Source organism: Octopus bimaculoides, chromosome 3 (genome assembly GCF_046866305.1).
Source record: "Octopus bimaculoides isolate indiv1 chromosome 3, ASM4686630v1, whole genome shotgun sequence".
Taxonomy (NCBI): Eukaryota; Metazoa; Mollusca; class Cephalopoda; order Octopoda; family Octopodidae; genus Octopus; species Octopus bimaculoides.
In genome coordinates this window covers 139,353,549-139,379,828 of record NC_142930.1, presented here as the reverse complement: position 1 = coordinate 139,379,828, position 26,280 = coordinate 139,353,549, and the positions used below count along the sequence as shown (strand labels likewise).

General features: G+C 35.3%; 1 protein-coding gene across 1 annotated transcript in view; it reads left to right on the top strand.

The window, feature by feature from the left end:
* The first annotated feature begins 10 nt into the window (after positions 1-10).
* The window catches only part of LOC106867281 (nuclear cap-binding protein subunit 1), a 44,685-nt gene continuing 18,415 nt past the window's right edge, over positions 11-26,280 (top strand). Inside the window, exons 1-16 of the mRNA XM_014912117.3 lie at positions 11-96; positions 5,200-5,285; positions 6,376-6,476; positions 7,427-7,511; positions 9,279-9,350; positions 9,917-10,024; positions 10,898-10,945; positions 11,100-11,173; positions 12,283-12,352; positions 13,670-13,885; positions 16,359-16,456; positions 17,738-17,801; positions 18,415-18,525; positions 20,699-20,763; positions 23,462-23,599; positions 25,441-25,544. Of these exons, the coding sequence (XP_014767603.1) occupies positions 54-96; positions 5,200-5,285; positions 6,376-6,476; positions 7,427-7,511; positions 9,279-9,350; positions 9,917-10,024; positions 10,898-10,945; positions 11,100-11,173; positions 12,283-12,352; positions 13,670-13,885; positions 16,359-16,456; positions 17,738-17,801; positions 18,415-18,525; positions 20,699-20,763; positions 23,462-23,599; positions 25,441-25,544 (1,483 nt within the window). The 5' untranslated portion in view covers positions 11-53. The remainder of the gene's footprint in view (positions 97-5,199; positions 5,286-6,375; positions 6,477-7,426; positions 7,512-9,278; positions 9,351-9,916; positions 10,025-10,897; positions 10,946-11,099; positions 11,174-12,282; positions 12,353-13,669; positions 13,886-16,358; positions 16,457-17,737; positions 17,802-18,414; positions 18,526-20,698; positions 20,764-23,461; positions 23,600-25,440; positions 25,545-26,280) is intronic.

Below are 26,280 nucleotides of genomic sequence, written 5' to 3'. Positions count from 1 at the left end.
GCGCAGTTGTACAGATTCCGTCGAACAAATTTGAAAGCAAAACGTGTGCAACTATGTCGAGGCGAAGACGTGGTTCCTTCAGTGACGATGAAGACAGTAAGTTAAATTCTGCTTTTTTATTATAGCTCAATAACATAACTGATATCTAAGTAGTATGAATCGTATCAGTTATTATATTTACACAGTAAACTCGTCGCAAAGTCCTCGACTCCAGTTGACTTACCGGCTCAGCAAACACCCTTGTTTTTGCTCTAACGTCATTTTCTCTGTTAATTTTAATTTAATTTCTATATTCAGCATCGTCTAATAAATAAATATTTGCCTTTATGAATCCAATGTTTCAAAAACATAATTATTAATTTCATTCCGCTTTTTAAAATTACAATCTGTTTGCTAACCGTTATTCAGTATTTCATGTTTTCACCATTTACCTTTGTAAATTGCAAATTGTTTTGGTTCCGATGTTTTAGTTATTAACTCGTTTCTATCTTGGTGTCTGTAAAACTTGGATCCTACCGTTCTAAGTAATCGTATATTTTCTTGTATCTCTTTATGTTTATTGCGTAGTATTGTGTATATGTATACGGTGTATACTTTTTATGTCTGTTATATACACATTGACATCTTAACCAACGTCTCAATTCAAAAAGAATAATATAACTGAACAAGGATATTATATGAAACCACAACATAACTTGATAATTGCTTTAAAACTGTCAGGCGGGATAACATGAGCGTCACGACCCTTATAATTCGTTTACCCTTAAAATATTGGGCCTTTGTTCTTCGTGAAATGTAATATTTGAGGTCGAGATTCTTGTGACGACAGAGTGAGCAAGTGAATGCATCGTTGTTGGATTCAGTTATGTTTGTCTCCTTCTCGGTTCCTTGTTCAGATCCCACTTTACCGAAATACACTTGGATCGAACCAGTCAGCTTTATCAGTTCCTACAAAAAAGAAAAAAGAACCGATCTTTCTGCCTTATTAAGTTTCTTTAATAAAGCCAGACGCCACCTTGTGAACCGATTTCAGTTGATATATTGACGCCAATTCACTGATGCGTCCCCATTGTCTTCAAGAAAAGCATGCTTCTGATTCTTCTCCCTTATAAATTTCTTACTTTATGGCATGTCTTAGACTAAGGGTAATCTGCCGGGTCTCTGTCCTTCTTTCGACCGATCTCTTACAGAAACCCATTTTTATTTTTGTATGTCACATATGTTCTTGACTAAGAAAACATAAAGCTCACTGTTGTTTTACCTCCCTTATAATTCTGATACTTTCTACCTGCATAATAAATCAATCAATGTCTTTTTCATAGAAAAACATTAAAAAAATCTTGCTTTTGTCTCTAAAATTCCGGTTCTATTTCTGTTATTGTAAGTTACCAATATTTATCCTAGTTTTGACTTATTGTTCACCAATAATTCACACTATATATTAATCTGGACCAACGAGGACGCATCTAGCTGGTCGTTCGACCTGTTAGAAATAGCAACCAAACAAACCTTTACTCAAAATACTTCCCACCGTCTTATAAAGAGAAAGAATACCTAGCAAGAAGCTGTTCCAGATGTCTGGAAAATGGTGTCAGCTCAATTAGGTCTAAGTTTGATATAATCCATGAATATCCATGAATTAGTACTTTGACTTGTAACCCTTCTACTTAATCCACATCACTATAACACAGAAGTTAAATGCATTCGACTTCGATTTTCGTGGCTTTTCTGCATATGTGCAACAATTCCCTATGTTCGTTTGCCCATAAAATATTGGGCTTTTGTTCCTAGTGAAATAAAATGTAATATTTGAGGTCGGGATTGCTGTTTACCGTTTTCAATACCGAACTCGTATTTCCAAGACAACCTATGAAGTATTCCTCACGAGACTTCTAACCTGAAAGAAACCTTAAATATTTTCATTCTGTTCTCTCATTCACAACCTATCAGACTTTTCTACCACCGTCATCACATTGTCTATTTCCAATTTTAATTGGACTCTGGTGCGTCATTCCTTTAAAAATGTCATTCCTCGAGTTGTTGCCCTTGTCTTCGTTTGATTTATTTAAACGCTGTTCAACAATGTTTGCCTCTCCTAGATACGAAATATAATCGCCATCGATTAAAGTTATTGTATTCGCTATAATGTGTTTGCTAGCACTTATTTCACTATCTGTAACTGGTTTGTAAAGTACATATTTATTTGATCTTTACTTTTATTATTATTATTATTGAGTGAGAGATCAGCACATGCCATTAAAGTGACACTGGGGTGCAAATATATGAAGCCCATTATATCCATCATGACTACCCACCTGATAAGGGTACACCAGGCACATGCATCACAACCATATGTGTGCGACATGGTGATCTCATATCAAGATAAACAGCGCATGACCTTGCAGGTGGGGTCCAGTTAGAATTTTCTTCAGGTTGAGTAGCCCATCCCCCTCAAAAAGTCCCTGAATAAGGTTTGTTTAAGGATGATGAATGAAATACCCGTGTTTTCCAGAGGTAAATTATTCAAACCTCAAAGAATTCCTCTCAACACATGGTTATGATACTTCTCCTCTACTTCTGCTCGTGATCAAGATGCACATATCATCAGCTACTAAGGGACATGCTCAACTGGTTGAGATCAAACAATTGACAAGCATATCTGTAGTATTTACTGTAGCCCATCTTTTATACAAAGACAAAACATTTACATGATAACACTTCCAGTCAGTTAAGATCAAAAGCCATGAGAACCATATTATTATTATTAAGATGGCGAGCTGGTAGAATCGTTAGCATGCTGGCTGAAATGCTTAGTGGTATTTCGCCCGTCATTGTGTTCTAAGTTCAAATTCTGCTGAGGTCGATTTTGCTTTTCATCCTTTCAGGGTCGATAAATTAAGTACCAGTGAAACATTGGGGTTAATGTATAGTCCCCTTTCACAAAATTTCAAGCCTTGTGCCTATAGTAGAAAGGATTATTATTATTATTATTATTATTATTATTATTATTATTAGTTTGTCAGAGAGAGGACCAGTGAGAAGGGGAGACATGTGGGACAGAAAGTCACTGAAAAGGTCACAGAATGTGTGACAAACTAATAATAATAAAGTGAAGATCAAATAAACAGTGCATGTTTAATTGACAAAAACTGACCATCTCCCAATATAACAATACCTGTTTCAACATACAATTTCACATCAAGAATTTTGCAAAACATTAAAAAAATAGTCACGAATGAGTTAAAGAAAATATGATCTTTTTTTTTTATTTGTTTTTACTGATTCCATTTTTAATTATAATTCGCTGCAGTGGCTGTTTTAACATGGTTATTTTGGTCAAGATGTTTGCTTTGCAGCAATATAGTTAGAGGTTTGATCTTATTTCAGTATGACATCTTGAGTAAATGCCTTCTGTTATAGTCTTGGCTCAACCAAAGCCTTGTAAGTGAAATTTAGTTGAGAGAAAGTGTTTGGAAACCACTTTGTCCATTCCTTTTTTGGGGCAAAAATTTTAATCTGTCTCTGAGTTTAACACCACCTACCCATTGGGTGCCTTTAGCTTGGTGTAAATATCTGGGCTAAGTGTCTGGTCTGAGGATAATTTTCTTCCTTCCTCTTGCTAATCATGATGTACTGAAAATAGCTATGGACACTGCCATTGCTACCCTGACTAAACCAATGATTAAAAAAAAAGCCTTCACTTAAGTAAACGTTGTTTTGACTTGTTACAACACTAGATGCAGGTGTGGCTATGTGGTCAAGAAGTTTACTTCTCAACCACATGGTTTCCAGTTCAGTCCCTCTACATGGTACCATTAGCAAGTGTCTTCTACTATAGCCTAAGGCTGACCACTTGTGAGTGGATTCAGTAGATGGAAACTGAAAGAAGTCTGTCGTGTGTGTGTATGTTTGTGTCTCCTTGTCGTTTTGTTACATAACATTGTAAATGAATATCATTTATTTCTAATATTCTGCAAAATGTCTGACCATAGAGAAATATTACCTTGGTTGGAAAGAAATGTTATTGACAGGGAGGACATCAGGTTGTAGAATACCTGCCTTAATAAGTTCCGTCTGACCCATACAAGCATGGAAAAGCAGACATTTAAAAAAATGATGATTCCATTCTCATGCAAGCCATATGTAATTATCATATGCTAAATAATAATTGCATTGTAACTTTCTGCTAGTTTTTAGACGTGTGTCAATGTTAGACATTAGATGGCAGGGTCTTTGATAAACTGTGCTAATTTGAGAAGTGGAATCACAATATCATTATATTTACTGAAAGGATTTGGGTTTTCAGTAAATGGTCATCAAAGTTGACAAACAAATGAGCATATATTTCTTAATGATCAGATGAATTGCTGGAAATAACAGCCAAATATCACCTTACTCTGCGTTATATATAAATGGCAAGAGCATATTGAATAATAATGTCCTAAATATGCCATGTTTAGGAAAAAAAGACAAGAAAGGTCAACTAGAACTCCTTGGGTTATCGGCTGCTCTGCTGGTTGTTATTATTGTTTATCCCACCCACCCACCCTTGCAGATTTATGATCAAAAGTATTCTGGTCATGATCATTGTTTTCTGTTTGTTTTTTCCCCAGTGGCCGTTGCCAGTACCGCCTGACTGGCCCTCATGCCAGTGGCATGTAAAAGCACTCATTACACTCTCGGAGTGGTTGGTGTTAGGAAGGGCATCCAGCTGTAGAAACTGCCAAATCAGATTGGAGCCTGGTGCAGCCATCTGGTTCACCAGCCCTCAGTCGAATCGTCCAACCCATTCTAGCATGGAAAGCGGACGTTAAACGATGATGATGATGATTGTTAACTGTGAGAGATTTGGCTGCTATTTCTAACAGGTCGATTGAACCTGCAAATAATTCCCTCTACTAGGAACCTGTTTTAATAAGGGCAATTTTTTGCAGTCACAGAGATTAACTGAATTTCTCCAACTTGACGTCTGGAAGGGACATGCACATTGAATAATGATATTGTTCTAGCTCCCCATCAGCTTTCAGCAAGCAAACCTTATGATGAAAGACATTCCACCTGTGACCATCCATCCTTTTTTTTTCTTGTTAGTATAGCAAAATTTACGTATCAAAATAGAAATAAGAAAATTTAACAAAATGTAGGATTTTTATTATTTCTATTATGTTACTACTATTTATTGTCTCAATATAATTACAGCTCGTTCGAGGAAGCGGAGGAGGACAAATGACTTTCTGGATATTGAAGAACGGTTGGAATCTTTGATTACCAGGGTTGGAGAAAAGGTATGTCTGTATAGCACACAGTTTTGTTGTACACAAGTAAACTCTTCTAGTTTGTCTAACAGCACTTCACACCTGTCAAAACAAAAGCACCCAAATACTTTGCATTCAAACAAACCTCTGTGTAGGTCACATGTATTTCAGTGAGAGAAATTTTTTTCTCAGAAATATTACTGAAGAATTAAAATTCTTTTACAAATTATATTTTCCAAGAATTGGTAGAGTACCAAGACCAAAGACCCTGTAGTGTTTCATTACATTGCTTTATATTCTTAGTTTAGTCTTACTGAAGTCAGCTTCACCTTTCTTCCATCCAAGGATTATGAAATAAAATACCAGTCAAGTATGAAGGCAGATATAATCAATTATATCCATTTCAAATTTTAGGCCTTATGCATATATAAGAAATCTTCATTATTGTTAGACTGGTGCATGACCTGTTGTTTTATGCCTATAATGAGTAATCCTTTTTTTTTGTTTTTGAAAAACATGTATATTCAAGAAAGAATTAAAAGATGGCAAAACAGTATTGAAATAAAAAAAAAAAAACATTTAGTAGATCAAAATACATATTAGGCTTTAACCGATTTAAAAATTTAATGGGAGAGTTGCGAACCAAACTGAAAGTTACGCAACAAACTGGCAAATTTAACAATCATTATTATAAAGATTAGTGAAATGGTGAGCTGATAGAATCATTAGCATGCCGGGCAAAATGCTTAGGGGTGTTTCATCCATCTTTATGTTCTGAATTCAAATTCTTCCGAGATCAACTTTGCCTTTCATTCAGGTTTGATAAATTAAGTACCAGTGAAACACTGGGGGTCAATATAATTGACTGGTCCCCTCCCCCGAAATTTCAGGCCTTGTGCCTATAGAAAGGATTATTATAAAAATTAGTGAAATTGTTAGTGTTGGGCAAAATGCTTTGTAATATTTCCCATATTTAATAGCACATTCTCTTTAGTTCATCATCATTTTATATCAATTTTAAAGTGATATATAAACAAATAAAAGACTGTAATTATAGTATGTATTTCTTTAGGTTTCCAGTGTGTTTCTACAAAATGTTTTACTTATATTTTCAATTCAGAGCACCTCATCATTGGAGAGTAACCTTGAAGGACTTGCTAATGTACTTGAAACTGATCTACCAAATTACAAGCATAAAATTCTGAAAATATTATGTGAATGGTCAGTTATTTCATTGCCTAAATTTTCTTGATAATAATTTGGTCTTATTTTCAAATTTTATAAATGATTATTTTGATATTGATTTATTATCATCAGATATAATGGTTTTATTTACATAAAATAATGAAGCTTTTGATTTGTATGCAATGAAAATTTGTGATGTTAGTTATTTTCTGAAGTTTTTAGTGAGATACAATGTCCAACCTATGTTAGCATGGAAAAGCTAATAAATTTGAACAAATGAATAGTTATAAGGTTATTGTGTTTGACTACTAATCACAAGATCATAAGTTCTAATCTTAATATAGATATTGTGTTTTTCCCCCCACTTTGCTCAATCCTGTTTGTATAAAATTTTTTTAGAAATAACTAATTTAAAAGAGAGGAGAGAAAAAGCAATCAAAACCTAGATTGTCCCTCATACTAATCCCACTGCTTGACAACCAGTGTTGGTTTGATGTCCCCATAACTTAGCAGTTCAGCAAAAAGAACAAATAGAATACCAGACTTGAAAATAAGTAATGGTTCGATTTACCTAAAACCTTTGAAAGCAGTGCCTTGGCTTGATTGCAGTCCAATGACTGAAACAAGTAAAAGATTAAAAATATGTGTACACCTCACACATTGAATGCCTTTAACAGAGTCCACTCTGTTGCAAGCATTCAAATCAGGTCTCTGTTTTGAGGACACATTCTTCTTTCTCTCCTTTCAGTCTCTGTGGCAATGTAAAGCATCATGGGAACTGCCTTCCCTCCTGACAAAAAAGAAAAATTTGCATATCCTTAAATTTGAGCACATCCTACCTCTTGCTGCTATGTTTGTTAAACCTGGTACTTAACCCAGCTCTGCCATGAGAGAAATATGGTGGTTAAAATAGAAATTGTAATTTTTTCAACTGAAGTTCCAGTGCAGAATTTACATAACATTTTTTTTTGTTTTTTCACTTTCAGTGTTGTTCGATTACCTGAGAAGTTAACTGTTTATACAACTTTGGTGGGATTGTTGAATGCCAAGAACTATAACTGCGGGGGCGAGGTATTTATGTTCATCATCATCATCTATAGTATATATGATAAAATTATATCAGTCATAGTCTGTGTGGAAAATAAGAAAAGAATAAACGGCTTTATTTTCTTAGTGTTTTTATTTTTCTTTGGTCTGCCACTATGTCATATTGTAAATTCATTTTGATGTTATTAATATATTTAGGATTTAATAAATATATTTGAAGAATGAAAAAGCTGTTGGCAATTGCTTTAAATGACCCTTTAATCTTGCTTTTGCTTCTTTTTTTTTTAATGAGATTCTGTTAATGTAATTGTGGAGTTGCACTTGTTTGGCTAGTAACTTGCTTTGAAATTGTATTGAAACGAAAACAATGTGAATTTACGTCTGTTTTCCTATGCTGGCATGAATTCTTTAGGTCTTGTGACTTTGTGACAGCTTTTCAGCATCTATAATTCACAGGAACTGAGAAAACCAGTCATATTTATCACTGTAATTTAAGGTTTTTTTTAGTCAAATGCTGTAACTGAGTTCATTTTATTGTACCACCATCACTAGAATGATTGTCTACTGTAGGACTAAAGAGTCCCCCTCATCCTTTCCCCTACTTCAGCTTATTTTTAACATATACTTCATATTATATTTTATTTTGCGAATATTATATCTTATAAATTGTCTAAACGTTTTAGTGGGCAAAACATAGAGGTTATACATCTGCAGTCAGGTCACTGGAATGATGTCATTATATAGATTATAGATGTATCATAAAAGTTTTTGACAATTGTTAGTGTACAATATCTCAAAGTTGAAGTTAAGCTAAAGCTGTTTTAAATGTCCGTCATGACTACTGTTGTATAATTGGACAATATAATTAATTTAGAAATACTCCACCAATTCACTGTCTTCATCCCTTCTTATGTTCTATGCTCACCTTGTGCCTTAACCCTTTAGCATTTAAACCGGCCATATCCGGCCAAAAGTATTCTGCCTATTCTATGTTCAAACTGGCCAGATCTGGTCTCTCACACCAACCCTACAATATCGTTTTAAAAATTAACAGCTACCTCATCAAGATCTCATAGCTACAAGATAATACATGATTAGTTCAAAACATTGTGGATAAAAAAGCATTGAATTTGGCAGAATAATGCAAACACTAAAGGGTTAAGGATATGCTCTAATATCTCTTCGCTACCATCTTTATCTTTTCCCCAGTTACTCTCACCCTTATATAGTTTTGAGTAGCCCCACATATCTTCTTTATAGCAAGAAAATGGTACTTGCTCCTCTATCATACTTTAGCCTTTCACCACCTGTCATATAGCCACCTCCCCCTCTCAAATACTCCTCCCTACCACACACTTAGTTGAGGAGCCTTTCTCCTTCTTTCAAGTTACTTTGGCAACCTCACAAGTGCCAGTGGCATGAAAAAAAAGCATCCAGTATACTCTATGAAGTGGTCAGCATTAAGAAGAGTAGCCATTTGTAGAAGCCATGCCAAGGCTGACATTGGAGTTTGATGCAGGTCTGTAGCTCACTGGATCCTGCCAACCTGTGTCAGCATGGCAAACAGACATTAAATAATAATTATAATAATGATTTGGTATTGTCATTTGATGCGACAGTCTATTATACACTTTACTTTTCTTGTAGTCCCTAGATTGAAGTAATTTGTGAAACATTAATTATTCTTGTTGCTATTTGATATAAAATTTCGTTCTTGGATCTCACATATTTTGAGCTTATAATGACATTTAGTTTCTTAAGTGACTTAAATATTTTTCATTGCTTTCACAGTTTGTAGAAATGCTGGTCCGAAATTTAAAAGAATGCCTGAAAGCAGGATATTTTGAAGGTGCCAGGATTATGGTAAGGAGTTCTTAATTTTTGTGTAATAATAATAATTAATCTCAGTATATCAATAGTACATATATTTGGAAGAATGAAAAGCAGAATTGATTGAACTCAAAATATAAAGTAATGTGACTAAATAGACCAAAAGGTTTGGTGTGACACACTCTGTTCTGCTGTATTGCTTACTATATTTCCTGGCATCAAGGATGTTATTTTTCCCTGAAACAAGTCTCAATAATTATATATCTTTGGACAATGGCTATATCTTTCATATGCCAATTTAAACTCTACTGTGGTTTAATGTTGGTTTATACTAAACTAACAGTGTTTCCCTATTCTCTTACTTTAAAAGAAAAACAATGCAGGCTATAAAATGACTAACAAGATCTATATATTACTAAGCCACTAATAAAATATCTGAAACCATATTTTTAAGTGCAAATTGGGATACTTAGAGGTCAGATCATTCCTGATGCCATCAAATATGCTAATTATCATGAAAACTAAGTATATGAGTCACATTTAGTTTATCAACTCCTAGAGCAAGAAATGATTAATTGTTTATTAATCTTTATTTTCAGGTTCGTTTTCTGTGTGACCTGGTCAACTGCCATGTAATTGTGGCTGGATCGTTGTTGTCTATGTTTGACAATTTTGTCGAAGTGACTCTTGAAGATAACATTCCTCAGGTTGATTTACCTTTTTATATATTTTTCTTTGTTGTTTTTATTTTCGTCTCTTTGTGCCGGTGGTACGTAAAAGCATCCACTACACTCTTGGAGTGGTTGGCGTTAGGAAGGACATCCAGCTGTAGAAATTCTGCCCGATCAGATTGGAGCCTGATGTAGCCATCTGGTTCGCCAGTCCTCAGTCAAATCGTCCAACCCATGCTAGCATGGAAAGTTGACATTAAACAATGATGATGATGATGATGTATATATATAGATTTCAAATAGTATTATTCAAAACTAGCGCAATATACAGGCATGAGGACAAAGACAAAAAGAAAGATGCATATATAATATGATCTAAAGTGCAATTGTTGCAACCATGTCCCCACCCCAGTCATTCTATATTTAGAACAACAGTATACAATGTGTAGCTCCTTTTTAAGATAGCAGTTTTTTTTTTAATTACCTTGAACAACTGTATAGAGGAAGATCTCTTTTAAGTTTGATAAGAAGTTTATAATCAACTAAATTAACTGACGATGATGATGATTATGCTATCATTTCTAACCTGCTGGTAACTACCACTTAACAACAAGCATATGATTTAGTCTTCTTGCTTGCCTGCATTGCCTCAGTCTCTTTACTTGCCAGTATGTTTTGCTCCTCATAAATGTTTAGTAATAAATGCATCACCTAAAATTAAAAAATTAAATTAACCAAAACAAAAATTTACTTGTGTAAGTTTACAAAAACCATCCCATTTAGTTCAGAGTAGCAGTTTGTGGAAATCATTGCAATGAACAAACTGAAAATGCAATAGAGAAACATTAATGAAAATCACTTGAAAATGTCTTGAAATATTTGTAACACACTGCAATTTATTTCTTTCAGGTGCGATCCGACTTTTATGTTTATGCAGTTTTATCATCTCTACCATGGGTAAGAATTTTACTTTGTTCAGTTTGTAGATATCTCTTCTAATTTCATAAAAAGTTTTTCTTTTGTAGAAAACATTCAATTAATTCAGACAATTTGCATTAAAGATAACAACCTTCACAAGTCCTTATTTGATGTTTTCTTTGTTTGCCTTCAGGTTGGAAGAGAATTGTATGAGAAAAAAGAAACTGAATTAGATAAGCTATTGTTAGTGATTGAGAACTATATCAGGTGAGTTTGCTTTATTTCTGTTACTACCAGGTGATGGTCTTCAATTCTACAAAGTGCAATGCTTGAATTTAGCAATTTATTTCCAATTTAAGAGCTCAACAATTTTTTCCTGTTTTCTTGTAATACCATTTTTCAAGTTTGTTTTGTGCATTCAATGCACCAGTTTTAGTTTACTCTCCTTTAACCATCATATATCCTTTATTTTTGTTGCCATACAACATCCAACTTCTTACACTGCTATCATATAATCTACTGTATATTGTGAACAAAACTTCACTAGTCCCACCAGAAGTACTAATTAGAGCATCCTGAGATATATTCTTTTGATAGATACGACAATGAGATTTGACTATTATGATTAACTACTTTTCACACCTCAAGATTTAATTAAGTTGGTTTAAGAAACCAACTTAATTTTCATCATAATCAGTTCACTTTAGCATTCCCTTACTAGGCTTGTGATCGCACACTAAATCTTGAAGCCACTGAGCAAAAATAGGCAGGCTGGTTATTATTTTATATTTCTAACAAAATTTCAAATCTCACTATATCTTTCAGTATGTATATATATATTTTTTGAGTTATGAGAAGCATTGCATTGTACCTTTAAAATTGATATTTATTGAACTGTATAAGCTAATATCAGTACTTGTTTATGCACGCACATGCGTGCACACACATATATACACACAAACAAATTCTTGTCTCATGAGCCTCCTTGTAACTTCTGCTGTTTAAAAATGAAAAATATTTATACTTGTGTTTTTAGTTATATTTATAATGTTTGAGTGTGTGTGTGTATATATATATGAGAGAGAGAGAGGTGATGATGATGATATGTGCACACATAGAAAAGAAATAATAAATAGAACTCAAAATAAATGTATATTTTAAACACAACACATCCATAAGAAAATATTATCTCTGAATGACTAGCACGGTAATTTTGCATTTCATGATGTATATATATTAAGTATAATACACAGGTGACTATTTATATATACATACATGTGTGTGTGTGTGTACTGAGTATTTTTTTTTGCCCTGTTTGTACACCCTAATATATATGTATATATATATATTTGTTTGTTTTTGTTTTTCTTGTACAGTAAAAGATCAAAATCTCATGTTGCTGCTCTGAAAGTTTGGTCCAAAGATACTCCTCATCCACAAGAAGAGGTAAATTTTATTTCCCAAATCCAAAGTGCTTTCAACTAATCATCATCATCCCTACTATTGTCACCATTCTAACCTTATTTTCATACTATAATAGTTTTAATGCTGTGGGATTTCTATCTGATCGATAGAGAACCAGGAGTTTACTTGTAAACTCATGGAAGTAGTTAACAACAGGAGCACCTATGAAATGAAGTTCATGAAGTATTCTGACAGCTGACTATTGGTTAAATAAGTAAACTTGTACCTTGTGATGAGATTAAATGTAGTGAGAGAATAGCTTGTTTAAAGAATGAGTGGAAGAAGTCAAAGAACTGTTACCATTTATCAACAATGTGTTACTCTTTGTATGGAGGAAGTTATGGGCATTAAATGTACTTTGGTAGTGTTTGGAGAGGAATGTTGAGTGTGTAACCTGAACCTCAATGAGAGTCAACAGAGAGATGAGCTTTAGCATCTAAACTGGCCATATTCAACCCAAATAGTGAAGGCATGTGGCTTAGTGGTTAGGGTATTCAGCTCATGATCATAAGGTCGTGAGTTCAATTCCTGACGATGCATTGTGTCCTTGAGCAAAATTTTACTTCATGTTGCTCCAGTCCACTCAGCTGGCAAAAATGAGTAGTACCTGTATTTCAAAGGGCCAAACTTGTTACACTCTGGGTCATGTTGAATCTCCTTGAGAATTACATTAAGGATACGTGCCTGTGGAGTGCTATTTTGTCGCTCTGTTCTGAGTTCAGGTTCTGCCAAGGTCGACTTTGCCTTTCATCCTTTCATGATTGATAAAATAAGTACCAGTCGAAAACAGGGGTTGATGTAATCAACTCATCCCCTCCCCTAAAATTGCTGCCTTTGTGGCAAAATTTGAAACTATTATTAGGAGGATGGTGAGCTGGTAGAATCGTTAGCATGCCAGGTGAAATGCTTAGCGATATTTTGTCTGTCACTATGCTCTGAATTCAAATTCCACCTAGGTTGACTTTGCCTTTCATTTTTTCAGGGTCAATAAATTAAATACCAGTCAAATACTGGGGTTGACGTGATCAATTCTCCCCCTCCCCACAAAAATCCAGGCCTTGTGCCTCTAGTAGAAAGGATTGTTATTATTATTAGGGTGGTGGAATGGCACAATCGCTAGCACCTCAGACAAAATGCCCTTGCAGTATTTGTTATGGTTCTTTGCTTTCTAGGTTCAAATTCTGTCGGGGTCAGTGTGGTTGATTTGATCAACTTGCCCCAGTCCTTTGAAGTTGTGTGCCTTCTGCCTGAATTGTAAACCATTATTAACTGTATTTCTTCCATTTTGTTTATTTGTAGTACTTGGACTGCTTGTGGGCTCAGATAAAAAATCTGAAGAATAACAAATGGATTGAAAGGCAGATTCTTCGCCCCTATTTGGCATTTGATAATATTCTCTGTGAAGCCTTACAGCATACTTTGCCCCAAGTTACTCCTCCATCACATCACGAAGACACAATTTATCCACTGCCTAGTGTAGTTTTCAGGATGTTTGATTATACAGATGTGCCTGAGGTAAGTGTTATATTGTATTTCTTTCCTGTTGAGTCATATGGAAATACCATAATATTTGTGAATTTCTTTTTTTATCTATGTTGTTGTTATTTAGTGTTCTGTCAGCCCTAATTGAGAAGACTTATAATCAGAGACATTCTAGCAGTGACCAATCTGTCTCTTTTTATATCAAGGATGACTTGCCCACTGTATCTTTATTTAAAATATTAGTGTTATTTGAAAAAGATTTGGTTGTTATTTCTAATAGATCAAGTAACTACATAGAGGTTAACCTTGATTAATTTTTAATGGAAGGAGGGATGCATCTTGTGAATTACTTGTTACTTGCATTATATTTCAGCCAATCATTTTACTAGGTTGACTGTAACTGTTTTTTTTTTTTTTTTTAGTAAATAAAAACCTGATTCTGCAAACACTAATGATAGTTTGCAGTGGCAAAAGTTATTTACTGGCACATAAATTTAGATAATTTTGTGCACCATGGAAAGACGAGAGTCTTGATATTTAGAACATTTTACATCCTATTTCTTATCTTTTTCCCTAGATCCCAGCTTTTGATTTGTTGGAATACCACTGAAGCAGTTTAATTTGGCAAAGTCCATCTTTTTCCAAACTAAATCCCTCAAAGAAGGCGTTTTTTTAACTTATGTTCAGCATTTGTGCATAATTACACCATTTGTTAAAGTTTTCCAATGAGCCAATTCACTGATTCAAGCTTACAAGACACTAGTTATATTGTACTTCTGCTACCTACAGTGGTGTATTTTGCATTCCCATGGAATCTACTTAGAATTTGGTGGACTGAGCCATTGACAGTAGGTGTCTCTATGCCAGTAACACACGACAGTATTAATGATAGGTCAAAGGTGGTGAGCTGACAGAACTTAGCATGCCAGGCAAAGTGTTTAGCAACATTTCATCCATCTTCATATTCTCATTTCAAATTTTATCGACCCCAGTTAGGGTCGATAAAATTAGCCCCAGTTGAGCACTGGGGTTGATGTAATCGGTTTACCCCCTACCCCGAAATTGTTGGCCTTGTACCAAAATTTGAAACTGATATTAATGATGGGACATCAGTCATCCTTTCAGCACCCAATTCACTCATCCAGCTGTGGAAGTGAACATATACAATCTTTTCTTTTATAAAAATTCATGAAACACCTATACACCCGCATAAACTGTTATATCTTTCTTTTTGCACCCAACACAACTGAGGTAACTTGCTAGAAATAGCAACCAAATCTTTAACTTCCAACCTATTCATCATTATTTTTACATCTGTTTTTCTTCCATGCTTGCTTAGATTGGACAGATCTTTTTCCATATGCCATCCCATTATTTGTTTTACATTCCAACTAAAATTTGTGAAATAAGATAGGTTTGTAAGAGGAATTAGTTCTAGTGTATGAGAGATGAGTTCTAGTGTTTCAAGGCAGTTCTTTTTGAAGAAAAATATTTTCTTCAAAGAAGGTCACTTCCTAGAATATCAGAACTCACCTTTCCTCATATTACACAAATTTATCATATTTTAATGTTTTGTTAAAACGGATAATTGGAGCCTGGCACAGCTCCTTGTCAAACTGTTTAACCCATGCCAGGATGGAAAACAAATGTTAAATGATGATGATGATGAGATACCATTATTTGGTTAGACGTTGCCAGTACCACCAGATTGGCCCTTGTGCCGGTGGCACGTAAAAGCACCCACTACACTCTCGGAGTAGTTGGCATTAGGAAGGGCATCCAGCTGTAGAAACTCTGCCAAATCAGATTGGAGCTTGGTGCAGCCATCTGGTTTGCCAGTCCTCAGTCAAATCGTCCAACCCATGCTAGCATGGAAAGCGGACGTTAAACGATGATGATAATGATGACCCCTCTATTCTCTGAGTTCAAATACCATTCAGGTTCACTTTGTCATTCATCAATAAAATAAGATCAGTACATGGGGTCAGTATAATCACACATATCTTACTAAGCAGTACCCCCAACATGGCTAGAATCAGTAAACTGGAGGTAGTGAATAAATGAACCCTCAGTAAAGCAGTGTCATACTTCTTTCACATCCTCCATCTAAATCTAAACAACACATCATCATTGTTTAACATCTGCTTTAAATGCACGGGTTGGATGGTTTGACATGGAGCTGGCTAGCAGGGAGCTGTCCCGACTCCAGCAGTCTGTTGAGGCATGTTTTCTACAGCTGGATGCCCTTCCTAATGCCAATCACTTAAAAGTGTGCTGGGTGCTTTCTGTGTGCCACCTGCATGGGTGCATTTATGTATCACTAGCATGGATTTTTTTTAAGTAGCACCAGCATCTAAAAGGGTGAGCCTGTATGTGTAGAAAACAGCGATTTTACTTAGCTTGATGTGTCTTATCAAGTACAGCTAATTGCCACACCTTGCAGTCCCTTGTCATTTCCTTAATGCCACCTGAGTAATCTTAACTTCTTTTTTTTCCCTCCCAATAGGGCCCTGTCCTACCTGGGAGCCACTCAATTGAACGATATTTAATTGAAGACCAGTTGCACAGTATTATTTCTACCAACCACAATGAAAGAAAAGATTGGTATGTATTGCTTTAGTTCCTGTCCAACTCTTGTAATAACAGCTATGTTTGTTATCTGATATCCATAGTAGGAATAGATTGGTGCACATGTGACTGTGTGGTTAAGATGTTTGTTAAATCTGTGACTGTTTGTCCCCCACCACTGCTTGAAAACTGGTATTGCTGTATTACGTTCCTGTAACTTAGCAGTTCAGCAAAAGAGGATGGTAGAATAAGTACCAGGCTTTAAAAAATAGGTACTGGGGTTGATTCATGTGACTAAAATTCATCAAGGTGATGCCCAGCATGGTCACAGTCTTATGACTTAAACAAGTAAAAGATGATAAAGAAACTGAAGTTAGCAGAGTTGGATGATATGGTGAGGGTTATGACACAATGCCAGCAGGAAAATGTAAACTTTTAACCATGTGGTCAATAATCCAGCATCTTTATTTATCCTCATTTGTCATATATCTGTACTATAAATTAAGAAGTTTACTTTCCAGCCATATAGTTCTGGGTTGGCACCTTGGGTTGACCAAAGATTTGTGGATGTAATTTGGTAGATAAAACCTATAGCAACCCTTTTGGTGGACTGTACTCAGTACTAGCTGTTAAACTGGCAACAGAGATTAAGTCTAACACCACCATCTGGCCTTTGGGTGCCTTTAGCTCTTTAGCATTTAAACTGGCCATATCTAGCCAATGTGTTCTACTTGTTTTATGGCCAGATCATGCATCTCATACCTACCCGACAATGTCATTCTAAAAATTAGCATTCAGATTACTCTGTCAGATGTAATGCTTAATTATTCACATTATTTTGATGATGTCATCCATCATCTAACATTCATCTTCCATGCTGGTATAGGTTGGACGCTCCTTTCAAACCATCCAACCCATGCCAGCATGGAAGGAGGATGTTAAATGATGATGATGATGACATCATCAAGATTTTGAAGTTTCAATATAATTTATGATTAATTCAAAATAAGGCAATAAATAAGGATTACATCTGACGGTGATCTGAATGCTAAAGGCTTAAACAGGTCTACTGAGTTGCAAGTATTCGGAGTAAGTTTCTACTTTGACTAAAACTCTATCTTGACATACCACAGCTTAAAGCAGAACCCATATGTCATGATTTCTTCTTCCCTTTTTTCATTACCAGTCTCAGATACCTTGAAAAAAGTCATAGGTGCTGCACTGCCTCACCTGACAAAGACATAAAAAGGGGATCTAATGCCTCTCCTTTGTGAAATATTTCTCTTTATTTTTAAACTGTCTGATATATATTTGCAGTGCCACATTGCTGCTTGGTCTTCATAATAAGAACAAAATACCTTTGAATTATATGATAGTTGAGGTGAGTTTTTCAAACAATTTTTCCTTGTTTCAAAATTTTCTTTCACACACATACATTTAAAATATATATTTACTGTAAGATACAGAAATAAATTTATTTCTCAAACGCGTGATAATGCTATAAATAGCGTGATCAGGATAAATTTATAAGTTCTAAAATTGCAGAAGAATTTGTTGCTGGGCAGTTTAGTTTAATGGTAAAACACTTGACGCGTAATCACAGAGATGTGAGTTCGAGTCTCATGGCTGGCCAGTAACGTATTTTTCTACAATATATGGATAATTTATCCTGATCACGCTATTTATAGCATTATCACGCGTTTGAGAAATAAATTTATTTCTGTATCTTACAATACATCTCAACGCTTCTAAAAACAAACTTTGTTTGTTTACTTTCATCGTAAAGTTGAATTTATATGTTTACTGATTTTTCCTTTTATTAATTCATATATTTTCCACCTTGCTTTATGAAAATTGACCACATGTATAAAAGAAATAGTGTGTGTGTGGCTTGAAAAGATTATACATCCTTGTTTTGCTTCCTTTAATTGATTTATGCACAGTAGTTTTAAATTTGATGTACAAATTTAAATTTTAAAAAAATGTTTTTGCAGGTTATGTTTGCTCAACTCCTGAATCTACCACGTGCTCCATTTTTGGAATTGTTCTATGGCTCAACTTTGATTGAGCTCTGTAAGCTGCAACCTAGCTCCATGCCACAAGTTGTATCCTTATTGAAAACTCCTCCACACCCAGTCATCTTCCTTCTGTTCACTTTGTTACTGTCTGTTTATTTGAAGTGATGAAAAAATTTAAACCTTAATTTACACTACTAACTTTATAGTGTAGCTAAATGCAATTTACAATGTTAAAGATCTTATCTATATTCTTATCAAGCTCAGTATGAACTTATGGTAGATGAATATTTTAAAGTTGTTATACAACTGACCTACTGAACTAGCTTAATATTTTTTAATCAATAAAGGTAGAGAGTTTCTAAAACTAGTAAATTATCAGATTTATTACATTACAGTGTTTAATGCTCTCGATTCACCCCCCCCTTTTTTTTTGAAGGCAAAGGTTCCCAATCTTTTCACAATCAAAGAATTTTTAAAAAAAATTTTCCCACAAACCCTACGCTTTTTAAAAGTTCTACCTACCCAACAGATCTTTTAACTCAGGGATGCTGAGTACTACTGTTATGGATCCCCAGAGGTTTGTTGTCCCCTGGTTGTGAATTACTGCTCTAGGGGTCAGTTAATTTAGTTAATTATAAATTTCTTGTCAAACTTAAGAGAAATCCTCCTCTATACAGTTGTTCAAGGTAATTAAAAAAACAAAACTGCTGTCTTAAAATGGAGCTACACATTGCGTACTGTTGTTCTAAATATAGAATGACTGGGGTGGGGACATGGTTGCAACAAGTGCACTTCAGATCATATTATATATGAATCTTTCTTTTTGTCTTTGTCCTCATGCCTGTATATTGCGCTAGTTTTGAATAATACTATCTGAAATTTATATATATATATACTTCATCATCATTGTTTAACGTCCACTTTCCATGCTGGCATGGGTTGGACGGTTTGACTGAGGACTGGCAAACCAGGAGGCTGTACTAGGGTCCAGTCTGATCTGGCAAGGTTTCTACAGCTGGATGCCCTTCCTAATGCCAACCACTCTGAGAGTGTAGTGGGTGCTTGCTTTTTAAAGCTAAGCAGTATTTCATCTGCCTTTACATTTTGAGTTCAAATTCTGACAAGGTAACTTTGCCTTTCATGTTTTGTGGGTTGATAAAATGAATACCATTTGAGCATTGATTTCCCCTACCCCTCAAAATTGTTGGCTTTGTGTCAAAGTAAGAAAGGATTATTTGAGTGCGATCGTTTCCAGCTTCGCCTTACTGGCACTTGTGCCTGTGTCATGTGATCAAAACATTGGACTGACTCCTGTACAGGTGGCACATAAAAAACACCATTTGAGTGTGACCATTGCCAGTACTGCCGGACTGGCCTTCGTGCCAGTGGCACGTAAAAAGCACCCACTACACTCTCGGAGTGGTTGCCAGATCAGATTGGAGTCTGGTGTAGCCATCTGGTTCGCCAGTCCCCAGTCAAATCGTCCAACCCATGCTAGCATGGAAAGTGGACGTTAAATGATGATGATGATGATAATGATGATAATTAATATATCATGCACTTTGTTTTTTTTTGTTACACATGTGATACCCTGGTCCATATAAAAATTGACTTGCATAAAACCAATATGTACTGCAAAAATAGTTGGGAGCACTGCTTTATGCTACCTACATATGTTTGGTTTTTGTAATTTAGGTAATCAAAATTTGCATACCCTACATACATGGCCAGTTTTGAATTTTTGGCCTCGTTTTGGTCCCTGGGTACTCTGATATCACCACCCTTCATAGCCATTGTAATTAAAAGGTGACAGGTAAATAATCAAATGTTTTTTAAGAGCAGTCAAGTGCTCTTTGGAGTTGTACTCTATTGGCTAATATCAGTTTCAAATTTTGGCTCTCAGAGCTAGTGAGTTTGGTGGAGGGGGTAAGTCAGTTACGTTGCCCCCCCCCCCCACTCCACAGTGTTCAACTGGTACTTGTTTTATCAACCCTGAAAGGATGAATGGTAAAGTTGACCTCAGTGGAATTTGAACTCAGAATGTAAAGACAGTTAAAATGCCACTAAGCATTTTGCCCGGCATGCTAACGATTCTGCCAACTCACCGCCTTATTCTCATGACTAATATCACAAATTGTATCACATTAAAACCATCTTTGTTATTGTCTTCATCTTCATGCTCATATATCTTGCTTTATGTATCTTGATAGACTATTATCTGAAATATATATTGTCTTTGTTTGCCTTAACTCTTGTACAGTTGGCTCAAGCAACAGAGATGCTTTTTGACAGAATAGAGTCTATGAAAACCTCCTCTATTGTAAGGTAAAACATGTTTTGACATATCTGGAAATAAGTTGCAGTTGAAGAATTTAATTTGCCGGGATGTATAGGGACAAGCATGGCTATGTGGTTAAAAACGTTTACTTCACAGTCATGTAGTTTAAGGTTGAGTCCCATTGAGTTGCACTTTGGACTAGTGTCTTCAGTTATGGCCCTACCCAGGCCAACCAGTGTTTTGATGGTGAATTTGGTAGACAGAAACTGTACAAAGCCTGTTGTATAGTTATGTTTGTGTGAATTCTTTTATTCTTTTATTTGTTTCAGTCATTTGACTGTGGCCATGCTGAAGCACTGCTTTAAAGGGTGTTAGTTGAAGAAATCAACCCTGGGATTTATTCTTTGTAAGCCTAGTACTTATTCTATTAGGGTATTTTGCCAAACCACTAAGTTACGGGTACATAAGTATACCAGCATCGGTTATCAAGCAATAGCGGGGAGACAAACACACACACACACACACACACACACACACACACACACACACACACACGTAAATAAAAGACAAGTAGAATGAAAATTCCCTTACTTGATAAACAGAAAAGGGTTAGTGACTGGATGAACATCCAGCTACAAAAAACAATGCTTCAATAATATGGATTTGTCTAACATTGAGTGGTGCCTTCAGCCACTCTGAAACAAGCATTTGGACCAGGCCTCCAGTTTGATGATACCTTCATTCTCATCTGTCTCAGAGGTCCTGCAAAAGTTCATGGATTCTACTTTCCCCTCTGGCTTTAAAGATTTAAAAAAATGTATGTGGCTGTATGCTAAGAAGTTTGCTTTCTAACCATGTGGTCTTGGGTTCAATCCAATGTGTGGCACCTTAGGCAAGTGTATTCCTCTATAGCTCTTGACTAACCAAAGCATTGTGACTGGATTTGGTAGATGGAAACTGAAAGAAGCCTGTTGTGTGTTTGTGTTTGTTCCTCGCCACTGCTTGGTAACCAGTGTCAGTTTGTTTACATCTGTAACTTAGCAATTTAGAAAAAAAGAGACCAATAGGATTAATAGGCTTAAAAATAAGTGTTGAGGTTGATATGTCCAGCTAAAACCCTTGAAGGCAAAGCCCCTGCATAGTCACAGTCTATTGTCTGAAACAAGTAAAAGCAATAAAAATGAAAAGAAACAAACAATAATTGTGGTCTCCTTTGTTGGTTTTAAGTACTTCTAACCAGATCAGAGAAGAGAGGGCTGATACATCAAGCAGGGTCAGCTATCCAGGGTAGATGTTACTATCATAGACAGAGCTACCATACAGATATAGCTACACTGGGATTGCATACCATATAGACGTAGCATTTGACTTACATTACTGAATTTTGGGTTAATATAAAACTCTTTCTGTTGAAACTTGGTCTTCATTATAAAGAATATTTGGGATTTTCATGAGGGACATTTCACTGCTGTATTAGACAGACTGAGTTACTATGGAGTTGTTTCTGTCACTTGATTAGAGAAAATATTGTTGATGGTTGTTTTTGAAAATATATATCTGTTGTGTGTGTGTATATATATATATATGTGTGTATGTATGTTGTATGTACATATGTGTATATATGTATGTTGTATGTACATATGTGTATATATGCATGTATGTATGGTGTATGTACATGTGTGTATATATGTTTGTATGTCTATGTACAAGGAGATGCTGAAAAGTTCTTGGCTTTAAGAGTACCACAAAAGTCCTGGTTGGAGACCCAAACTTCCGAGTTCTTTTACAGGGCTTAGAAAAGCTGAAGGACTGCTGCAATAAGTGTGTGAATCTGAGAGAGGAATAAGTTTAATAAAGTCATAATCAACTGATCCTCCTGTATTTTCTTTTATCCAAAGCCAGGAACTTTTCAACACCAGCTCATATACATATATATATATATATAACTAGTTGATGTTGTATGTACATATGTGTATATATGTATGTTGTATGTACATATGTGTATATATGCATGTATGTATGGTGTATGTACATGTGTGTATATATGTTTGTATGTCTATGTACAAGGAGATGCTGAAAAGTTCTTGGCTTTAAGAGTACCACAAAAGTCCTGGTTGGAGACCCAAACTTCCGAGTTCTTTTACAGGGCTTAGAAAAGCTGAAGGACTGCTGCAATAAGTGTGTGAATCTGAGAGAGGAATAAGTTTAATAAAGTCATAATCAACTGATCCTCCTGTATTTTCTTTTATCCAAAGCCAGGAACTTTTCAACACCAGCTCATATACATATATATATATATATAACTAGTTGATCTACTCTTAAGAGCCCTGTAGTTTCATTATGGGCTCCCTTTTCACAGTAAGGCTCAACAATGTTTAGTAAGCAAAGATGTAGCTCTGTTTACACACACACACATATATAAAATAACATGTAGAAAACAGGTATAATGTTCAATGCTTTATGAAACATGCATATTTCATTAAAATGCTGTAATAATTACATAATAGTTGTAGAAACATCATGCAATCTTGCATCTTATTTCATTAGTGATCAACAGTATTTTATAAATATATATTTGTGTTTGTGTCTGTAAAAATGTATTTTGTCTTGTGGTGCAACTCAGTAGATGTAAAATCTAAGCTACTAGTCTTGTTGATCAATAATTCACCACTTTAAGCCCATAGCTAGTCTGCCAGTTTGATTTTTGCCTTCTCATTAACCTTATCCATTGAAAATTCTTTGTAGGGTTTCAAAATGGTTTGCCTATCATTTGAGTAATTTCCAGTTCTGTTGGAGCTGGGATGACTGGGTCTCCTGTGCATCACAAGATATTGATATGCCCAAACCTAAATTCATCCAAGAGACTTTATTGAGATGTCTTCGGTGAGTATCAATAACTCTCTTAATTTTTCTTGATCAAACCTTTAACCCTTTAGTGTTAAAACCGGCCATATCAGCCCAAATATTTTGCCTGTTTTATGTTGAGACTGGCCGTGTTCAGCCTCACACCTACCCTACAATGTCATTCTAAAAATAAACAAGCACATCATTGAAATCTCAGAGCTATGAGATAATGCATAAGTGATTCAAAAGAGTGCAAATAAAGAAGCATTACATTAGACAGAATAATCTGAATGCTAAAGGATCAATGAGGTTGAGTATTAAAAGAAAAAGAAAAAAAAAAGAACTTTCCTCTTTATGTATCTTCTTTGTTGTAGAGCATAGGGTGCCAACAAAAGATCTCCGTCTATCTTGATCTTTGACAATGAATTGTAATTATCCCCAATAAATAACGGACTCATTTCTTCTCAATTCATCATTCCTATTGTATATAACCATCTGGAGGCTGCACTGAATGTTTTCTGAGTCACTCTTCATCATAACTGCTATCCTGTGCCAAATATTAAAACACTTTTTTGCTGGTTCTTGCTTGTGGTCATGATGGAGTACTATTTAATTGTTTTATTTTTTATAATAACCATCCATGTGTTATATCTATTTACTACCAAAACTGTGATTGCTTGCTTGCATGTCTGTAATCTAATACAGCCAAACAGGTGCATAATGACAAAATACTCTGAAATGTGAATACAAACGGAATAAAATAAGTTTCACGTAAATCGGACCATGAATTCTTGAGATATGCAGTTTTTTGGGAAACCTTCATAAATAGCCAAAACAGTGCATAGTAGGAAAATACTCTGAAAGTAACATAATGCTGAAATGAGAATACAAATGGAATAAAATGAGTTTGGCGTAAATTGGACACGGGTTCCTGAGATACATGGTTTTGTTGGGTAACTTCATAGTGTCTGGCGAAACAGAGAGAAAGAGACAGAAGCAGGAGAAATCAGGAATCGAATGCTCAGAGAGCTGAGAATCTAGCAGAACGGAGGGAAAGAGACAGAAGCAGGGGAGGTCATGAATCGGACGCTAGGAGAGCTGAACTTCTTTGGCAACAAACCAGAATAGAGCAAGGACAGTCCAACAATGTGATCTCTCGATTTCGCCAGATGTTCAGCTCTCCGAGTGTCTGATTCCTGATCTCAATGTTTTATAACCTGAACCATCAGTGATCCAATGGGTCACAGGTAGTGTAGTTCAATGTAAATATGTTATAAAAAGTTTATTTACTGAGATATTTGTCTGGGGATATTTCTTATGGATGTGCTGTGTGTAGAAACACAATATATATCAGAAACAGATGAAAGTCATCCTAGCAGCAGCTGGTGAGAATGCCAGGTGCACATTTCTGCCTTGTTGGACATTGTCAGCAGCATGTATTCACATCCAACCCCCTGTCAAAACAAAATCTGTCACCACTGATGTTTCCAACAGCTGCCCAACTGAATAAAAACCCATTACATGCAACAGAAGCAGTATTAGAAGCTCTCATCACTTGGCACAAAGCCACCTCCCTCAATACTACTCTTCCTCTCTCAATTGAAGAGTCTTTATCTTGCAAGTTACTTGGTAACCTCGCTGGTGCTGGTACCACATAAAAAGCACTCAATATACATTGTGAAGTGGTTGGCTTTAGGAAAAGTATTCAGTTGTAGAAACCATGCTGAAGCAGACAATAGAGCTTTGTGTCCCCTGTTTTGTCAGCTCCTGTCAGAGAGTCCAACCATGCCAGCATGGGAAATGGATGTTAAATAATAATAATAATGATGATGGTTCATTAAGAGATAATATCTTTTATTTATTTTTTATTTTGTCTTCAGTTTGTCTTATCATCAGAGGATCCAGGATTTTATGCCCAGCGAATTTACAGCACTAATTCCAATGAAGCCTTCTGTTAATTATAAATATGAACGAGAAGGGTCTGGTAAGTTAATTTACATTTTATATTATTGTTTAGTAGTTTATAGAACTTGTAGAGCATAAAGCAAGATGCTTTATTACATCCCTTTACATTATAAATTAAAGTCCCTGCTAGGGTCCATTTTCTTATCTTTCCAAGACTTCTAAAATAGGCACCAGGCCAGATTTAATTGACTAAATGACGAAAAATTTTATGGCTTTGTGCCAGGTTAGAAATCCTTATATCACAAGTAATGTAATTTGAATGTCATCAATAGGCTATCTTTTTATCATTGATAGTAGATTTATTTGTCTTTGATAGAATAATGATGTATATATCTATTCTTTATGGGTTTTGGTAAGTTTGAATATGAATATACTGATCACTGTTGTATTTCATCTACAGAGAACAACAACTACTGTCACGCAATGTGTGTTCTCAACATATTCAATCCATTGAGGTAAGGGGACTTTGAGACAGTAATGTTTCGACCTAGTTGTGTCTCTTCAGTCAAAGTTACCTTTGGATCAATGAATCTGAACAAGAATTCTGGCTTTTGTTTATAGAAATCGGCTAACAAATTATTTGCTGATGTCAACCAAACCAATTATCAGTGGTCACTTGCACAGAGAACAATGAAAGTCAAAATAATGACATTCATTTGTAACAATCATGAGGTAGTGAGTTTGATTCCCGGACCCGGGTGTGTGTTGTGTTCTTGAGCAAGATGCTTTATTTCACATTGCTCCAGTTCACTCAG